We start from the raw sequence: 8,536 nt of genomic DNA, 5'->3' as shown, positions 1-8,536 counted from the left end.
GTACAAAGAAAGATGTTGTGTCCGCCGAAAACTGAGAAATAAATATTGAAATTCTCTTTTTCTCTCTCTCTCTCTCCCTCTCTGTTTCTCTCTCTCTCTCTCTCTCTCATTAAAAAAAAAAAAATTGATGTCTGGGGTATAGCTCAGATCTCCTGCCTAACACTTCCTAACATCACATATACACACAACTCTATATTTACATGCAATTCTCAATTATGAGACTGGCAAATATCCAAGTTTGACAACTTTCTAAACTGGCACTCTCACGCCTCTCATACATTACTAACATACACAGTTTGCTGGTAGAAGGGAATCTGGCAACATCTGGCAAACTTGCATGCACCTACCTTTTGATCTAGGAATCACAGTTCTAATAATCTCCCAAAGCTAAATTTGCAAAAATACAAAAAATGCAAAGTTACTCATTGCAACACCATTTGCAATAGGAAAAGATTAGGAATAATCTACATAAACTGGCATATTTGCACAGTGGAATACCATGATAGAGAAATGAAAGATAGCCCTGGTAAACTATACTATGAAATTATCACCAAGATAGATTTAACTGAAAATAAAAGCACTATGAATAAAATGCTATCCACCATTCTGTTTATCAAATAGGGATTTCAAAATATATGCTTATATTTAAAATAAAATTTTTTAAATTTATTTTTTAGTTGTAGATGGACACAGTATCTTTATTTCATTTTCATGTGGTGCTGAGGATCAAACCCAGTGCCTAACGCATGCTAGGCAAGCGCTCTACCACTGAGCCACAACCCTGGCCCCATAAATTTTAAAATAATCTAAAAACAGGCTTCCTTTGTGAGAGGAAGAAAGTAAGATGGAGAAGATGAAATATAGGTTATATTTCTTTGAATATGTTTATTTTTCTGTAATTTGTCTTTGAAATCATGTAAATATTTCTCACAAAAATTGAAATTAAAAATGCCTAACAATGAAAATGAAACACGTGATCCCTTGCATCCAAATTACTTTATAACACAGTAAAATTATAACACAGTAAAATTACTTTATAATTCTACATCCTTAGTGAGATATGCTTAAATGACAAAAAGAATTGGCATGGAGGGAGAGAATAATAATCATATTATTAATACTATAGAAATTGTTATTCTGAAACTATTGTGTGATTCTTAAATAAGATGAATAATTTTAGCATCATTGAAAAGATTTTCAGCATATATGAAATAAAATACATAGATTTAAGATCACTAAAAAAATGTAGCTCTGAATTGAAGTACTTTTCATGTGTGTCATATGTATTTTACTCAAAAGACAGACAAGATTCCTTGCAAAACTGTGATTTTGATATAAATTTCCTATGTACATATATGAATACACCAGACTGCATATCACCATTATGTACATTCACAAGAAATTAAATTATAAAGTAAGTATTGGTAAATGGCAGAAAGGAAGAGAATAGAGGGTGTGTAAAGAGGAGGGGAAGGAGAGGGAAGGAGAGGTACTAAGGTCAGGATTAAATATCTTCCATCTTATATAATTAGGTCAAATGGATTCTACTGAGCTCAATCCCCAATACCAAAAAAAAAAAAAAAACCTAGAGGATAATTAAAATAGTAAATACTGACTGGATATTGGATAGAATTAATAAACTATCATTTTTTTTAGAAAGGCATGATGATTGCATTGTTTTTAAAAGGAGAGTTCTCAATTTCTATAGACACATACTAATACATTTACAAGTGGTATATGTGTACAGTATGCTTTAAAATGCCATGGGAGGAAAAAACTGGTGAGGAAAGGAATTTCAATATATAATTTTCTATCTTTAAATATGCTTGGTATTTCCCACTAAAGATAAAAAAAGAATAAGTATGCACTTACATCAACACACATAAATACCACAGCATGACATTTAAAATTGGGTTTAATAAACCAAATAATTACAAGCAAGATGAAGACCATAAGGGTTTGAACATTTTATTGTCTAATATAATTAAAAGTAAATAACAATTTTAAGTGTCAAAACCAAAATTTAGACTGCATATTATTAACTAGTGTTATCTAATTAAGAAAATACTTGGGGGCGGGGGATATAGCTCGGTGGTAGTAGAACACTCGCCAAAATCCCAGCACCACACAAACACCCCAAAAACAATAATATTGCTAACTTCAGCACATATTATTTGATCCAATAATCCATAATAACCTCAGAAATATTATGCCTTCTTTTTAATTATTCAGTTCAAATCACAGTCATATTTAGTCACCAGATGGACTTTCTTCTTCACCTATTTCATCATGTTAGAGAGTGTAAATTAGCACCTTATAATGACTCATGATAGACTTTTATCATCCACATAGGAAAGCAGTGAAGAGAAGGTTATGCTAACCATTTGATGGTAAAAGAGACATAAACAGATGCCATTCACAAGTCTCAGTGCGCCAATGGCAATTACCACCGTTCTGCTTCATCTATTAGTGCTATGCATGAAAAAGGAGCCAAGAGGTATGAATTTTTACTACAATTGTATTCTAAATTTCTTCATTAAAAGCATATACATACATACATACTAGAGTAATGCAAAGGACATGCAATTATATGACTACCCTGGGCTGAGACCAGATGCTTGAGCAGGTTAACAAAGATCTTGCCTCCACCTCTTCTTTCCTTTGAAATTAGAGGGAGGGGTTGTTTGCTTTGTGTAGATATTTTAGGTAGAGAATCAACCAGGTGATGTCTCATTTCTCATTCTCATCAATTCAGAATCTGTGATAACTCCTGGGCTTACCTTGGCTGTATGTTTCATTAATATTGTAAAGAATCGAGCTGAGCATGAAATTGTGAAAGATAGTTTGATTTGAACTACATGTACATTTTTTTAAAAAACGTCCTCAAATTTGTATCCAGATTAAAAATATAAAATAAAAACCTGAGAGAAAATACTCCAATTCAAAGGTTAACCAATAATGGGCCTAGATGTCAGGACTACAGCTCCATCTTCCTTCTTCCCTTTCTTTTTTTCTGGGTTTTATTTTTCTTGAGTATTATGCATTTCTTTTTAAATGAAACACTTAAAATGTGCTATTATTGCTATTCCTATAGGAGAAAATTTTAAAGATTTATTAGTATAACAACACAAGTTAATAAGATGTCCTTTATTTAAAATTTAGATACATTTTATCCACTAAACCAACTCCAAGAGATATATACAATCTGTGCCCAAGATATTTCAAAGTATTTCGCCATAAAAATAGAACTCAGATTGGCATGCTCTCGGTATAAATTATTGATGTTATTGCAAATAGAGGCTATACATTTTCAACCAGCTTGTCACAGAAACACTAAGCATAATCAGTTCTATCTCATTAAAACTACAGGATTTTACTGGGGGAAAAAATGGTTTTCTTACTGCAAGGTACTGTTTTCAATGACCATTAGTCATAACAGTAACAATAAATAAACATAAAAATTCTACCTCAAAGAAAAAAAATAAAAGAGAAAGAAAAACAAGAAACTTGAACAGATGAACTTAGGAATAATACATTTTCCTTAAATGTTTTGTTAAAAAATAAAAAAAATAAAAAAAATAAAATAAAATAAATAAAATAAATAAATAAAAAAGTGAGCCAGGTGCAGTGGTGCACACCTGTAATCGCAGCAACTCAGGAGGCTAAGGCAAAAGGATCACAAGTTCAATGCCAGTCTCAGAAACTCAGTGATACCCTCAGTAACTTAGCAAAACTCTATCTCAAAATAAAATAAAATCAAAAGGGTTGGGAATGTAGCTCAGTGGTAAAGTGTCCTGGGGTTCAATTCCCTAGTAACATAAAAAATAAAAATTTTAAAATTTTAAGAATAAAAAAAGGTAAAAGAGAACCAAATATACTTCTAAAACTATCATGACAGTGTAGAAGCCACCAAATATGGGCCATATTTACCTGAAGTCATAAACTTGGCCTTCTCGAAGAGGGAATCCATACATGTGACATCAGAGATCCAACATTAGCTCTTAAGAGAAAGCAGGTGCACCGACTCTCACTTTCAAATAATTATCCCAGGTATTATAGGGTTGTGACTAATGTAATCTCTTGGTTTGGGCCCCATTTTCACATTAGTCCTGACACCTCAGTTATGTGTGACGGGGATAAGAGAGAAAGGAGGAGAAAAGTGCTGAGTGTAGGAGAATACATGGTACACAGGGTGCCAGTGTGATGTTCGTAGTTGACAGGAAAAGCTGTAGGGATCCTGTTGGCATAGAGATTTCTTTAAATTGCATATCTGGATGAAGCCAGAGAATTGAGCTTCCATTTGTTCTATAGAGAGGATGAATTCATGAAACTGGAAGAAGTTGGTGTATAATTCTACAAGCTGTTTCCCTGAATTGTTAGATTTTTAAAAATTGGTCATAAATCTTAAAATGGCCACATTTTCAGTAGCCCTTCAAACATTTCTCACCATAAAATCTTTCACTAGGCCCCTGTTAGCAATAATTATACTAGATTTTCCTCTTAAACATTTCTATGACTTATCAAGGAAAATAACTAAAAAGCAATATACCTTTGAGGATATAGAGAAGTATAAAATCAAAGGCAAACTTTTAAATGAATATTCTGAACTTCTTTCTAGAGGCCACCCTGATTGAACCACCAAGTCCACTTGACAGAACCATCAAATTCTAGAAAAGACATGTAGTTATCTATAAACATTCTTATTACAGTTATAGATCATGGTATGTTTTGAAGACCAACAAAAACATAAGAATATCAGGGAGTAACCAATCAAAAGTACTCATGTCTTTAAATTATACCTCATTCGACACTCAAAGACTCATAAAATATCACCATATCAGATATAGTTAGAGTAGATCTTAAGTAAGAGATGTTAACTGGTCATGTGATAAATATGACACAGGCTGCAAGTCAAGGATTGTTACAGGGGCTGGAGATGTGGCTCAAGTGGTAACGCTCGCCTGGCATGGGCGGGGCGCTGGGTTCGATCCTCAGCACCACATAAAATAAAATAAAGATGTTTTGTCCATCAAAAACTAAAAAGTAAATATTAAAAAATATTCTCTCTCTCTCTCTCTCTCTCTCTCTCTCTCTCTCTCTCCTCTCTCTCCTCCTCTTTAAAAAAAAAAAAAAAAAAAAAGATTGTTACAGGTGGCCATGGGAAGATGACCTACAAGAAAGGTGTAGGTGACCTCTGGGAAGTAGGGTCACCAGAAAGCAGCACATCAAGATACTTGTTATTTGGAAAAAGGAGGTAAGAAAAAATTTCTACATTACTGTTATTACATGAAATGGTCACAGAAAGATATTTGATAGAAAAGATCAGCAGACAATATACTTAAGGAAAACATGGGATCAAGGTGGAGCAAAATCTTGGCCATTTCTATTAAAATCTTTGGTTTATACCCTGCTCTGGTAGTACATGCCACTACTAGAAAACTATTGTATCAGGGTTTTTCATATGGTTCACTGTGACCTTAAACTGCAACATCAAAGCATTATTGGGCATGTGGGGCACAGCTTAAGGGGAACTAGCACTAACTGGATGTAGCACTGCAATCAGGAGCTATAACTGCAAATCACCTACCTTTATATGCTTTTAAATTATAGTTCTCATAAAAATTGCAAGTATTTTATTATAACAAATTTGTCTAAAGAAAGATACATTGTATACAATAAGGTAAAATCACTTACCAGTTTTAAATACCAAGGGCTTTTAAATGTTTCAAAAGTACCACCATATGTTGAAAATACCATTTAAGCTGAAAATGCATTTACTATACCTAACTTACTGAGCATCCTAGCTTAGCAACAAAGTGCATTGTAGAATATCATTTGTTTGTTTACCTTTGTGATCACATGGCTGATTGGGAGCTGTGGCTCACTGACTGCCACTGCCCAGCCTTTCCAGAATCCTAAGAGAATATATTGCATACAACCAGCCTGGAAAAATTCAAAGTATGGTATCACTTTTGAACTACTGTAAAGCCAAAAAATGGTCAGGGGCCATCTATACTGATTTTCAGATCTTCAAAAGTGAGCATGAGGATAACTTGTGGATTATTTTTATTTTGTCTTGATTCATCATTTAATGGCTGCATAGGACTCGGTCCCTCATTTCCACTGCTCATGGGACCACTGGTCTAGAGTCAAAGTTTTCTGCTCATAGGCATAAATATGCAGGAGCTCCTTTGCTAGAAATACATTCACCAGCTGATGTCTTTGAAGCGGTGGCGTCCCCTTGAACTTAGCAGATACCACCAGGGATCGTGATGCGACCACTCAGAGCCATGTCCTCCACCTCCTCCTGCTCTGACTCCAGGTCCTATTGCAATTTTCCTGGAAGTAGTCTGCACTGAGTCCCATGGCACAGCAGCAGCCCAGCAGGGAAAGAATTCCACCTGGGACCCGCCCTCATTGCTTTCCCTAATTGTTTTTATTGTATAATTGAACACAAACATAAAAAGATTCAACTGCAGGACTGGGATTGTGGCTCAGCGGTAGAGCGCTCGTGGGCCCTGGGTTCGATCCTCAGCACCACATAAAAATAAATGAATGGAATAAAGGTATTGTGTCCAATTACAACAACAAAAAAAGATTCACCTGCAAATTTAAACATCTATATACATTTGGCCATAACAAAAATTTGGTGTTATGTTAAAAATCAGAGACTTAGGGTTTGCAAAATAAAGGTTATGACATTTTAAAAGTACCACAGTACATAAAATTTTGGTTTTTTAAATTACCAGAACCTCCACTTGGTTTTCCATATCTAACCTTATTTTCGCCTTTATACCTAAAAACTCTACCTCCACACCACTGGTAGTTCTAAGTCGAAGGTAAAAGCTCAGTCATCTCTTGTGATCTTGGTAATGCTGCCCTGAGTCAGCCCACCTTCATCCCTGTTTTTATCAAAGAGCAAAGGCCTATCAGAGGAGGACCCTGCTGATATACTCCCATCTCTTTTAATCACTGGATCCCAATAGGATGGAAGATTTGTCTCCTTTAGATCCCTCTCTAGTTGTCTATCATGACAGCAATGCTCTCAGACCACTCCCAAGGCTAGTCTCCACGGCCTCTTCTGACAGTGCACTTGGTCCTGCATTTATTTCCTCTTGACTCTAGATTTCAAGTAAGCAACTGTAAAAGCCTATGAGGTGATGACACCTCATTAATGTAGGATTCTGAGGTCTTTATTTCATGGATGTTTAATAATCTATCTAGATAAGAAGGAAAAGATACTATAATATTAATAGAACCAGCTATTACTGTTTCATAGGAACTAATTATGGGGCTGAATGCAATGTAAATATTATATTTGATATTAATTTACTCAAAAATACACACCTTTCTTTAAAGATGGTACTACATAAATGTGCCTCTCAGTCTCATTAATATTCTAAATAAGTAATATGCTCATTTATCCCTAATCTAACCTAATTTTAAAAAAAATGAGCATGTCTTGAGGGGAGAATAGCAATATGATTGATTTCCTTTAAAACAAATTTTCTCCCTGAGTTTATATGTGAAAAGTCAATGAATATCAATTCTTCATAAATGTGACAGGCTTAAGAGATGACAATGCAATGTGACAAGATAGAAAAACTTTAATAAACATAAGATATTCAGCCCCAACTAAAATAATAACAATACTAACAGATTCAAAACCACAGTTGTATACACTTCAAGTGAAGTGTTATACATTCCATTCTTAGCTCCTAGCACCAGGTAAACATGAATCATAGGTAGATATGCCATGTCTAGCACTAGAAGCAGCATCACAGTTCATTAGCAGAATAAAGCAGAAAATGGTTAGGTTTTACAACACAAAGTGTGCACTGGTGATGAACTGCAATAAAGTAGCATCAGTGATGTTTATAATATGTTTTTACTGAGCCCACTTGTAAACATTCACATTTATTTACTACTGTCCGCAAAACCTATCCAACCACACAAACAAACATCATCTTTTGTGAAATAAAATCATGAACACTTTTGCATTCCACAGCTCTTTTGTCTTGATGGTTTTCAATGAGCTGTGTTAAGTTGCTTCACTCATTTCTCCATCATGAGTGACTCCAGTTCTGGAATCTCATTCATCCTCAGAACCTCTTCATAGAGCAAATAGCTGTGCAGGCTTCTGGGAAGTGGCAGCTGCTGGATAAAACTGTCAGAGAGGAGGTGCTCTGGCTTTAGGCTGGACCGAATTTTCAAACGACAAAGATGTGTTAGGGATGGAACAGCAGCTGGAGAGACAGACAAAGCAAGATGAACAACAACAACAATAAAAATTTCTATTCATTCATTCATTCATTCAATATGCTAGGCAAGCATTTTGCCACCAGGATACATCCCCAGCCCTTTTTATTTTGATACAAGGTTTTACTACATTGCCTAAGGTCACTACATTGACCTTGCAATCCTTCTGCCTCAGCCTCCAGAGTCACTGGGATTACTGGGATTACATCATGCCTGGCTGGAAAAACATTTTTTTTTTAACAAAAAGATATATCTGTATATTAAAACAAATAACTTC

The 8,536-nt window shown here is 34.8% G+C and overlaps 1 protein-coding gene across 5 annotated transcripts in view; it reads right to left on the bottom strand.

Annotated features, from left to right (window-relative positions):
- Window positions 1-7,589: 7,589 nt before the first annotated feature.
- Window positions 7,590-8,536, bottom strand: part of Asb3 (ankyrin repeat and SOCS box containing 3) — a 120,401-nt gene continuing 119,454 nt past the window's right edge. For 4 of the 5 annotated variants that reach the window (XM_013357201.4, XM_078029180.1, XM_005322000.5 and 1 more), the window contains one exon: window positions 7,590-8,246. In XM_013357201.4, the coding sequence (XP_013212655.3) occupies window positions 8,056-8,246 (191 nt within the window). In that variant the 3' untranslated portion in view covers window positions 7,590-8,055. The remainder of the gene's footprint in view (window positions 8,247-8,536) is intronic. The other variant, XR_013428987.1, reaches the window with a different exon arrangement.

This window comes from Ictidomys tridecemlineatus, chromosome 12 (assembly GCF_052094955.1).
Source record: "Ictidomys tridecemlineatus isolate mIctTri1 chromosome 12, mIctTri1.hap1, whole genome shotgun sequence".
NCBI classification, from domain to species: Eukaryota; Metazoa; Chordata; class Mammalia; order Rodentia; family Sciuridae; genus Ictidomys; species Ictidomys tridecemlineatus.
This window is presented reverse-complemented; position numbering and strand designations above follow the sequence as displayed.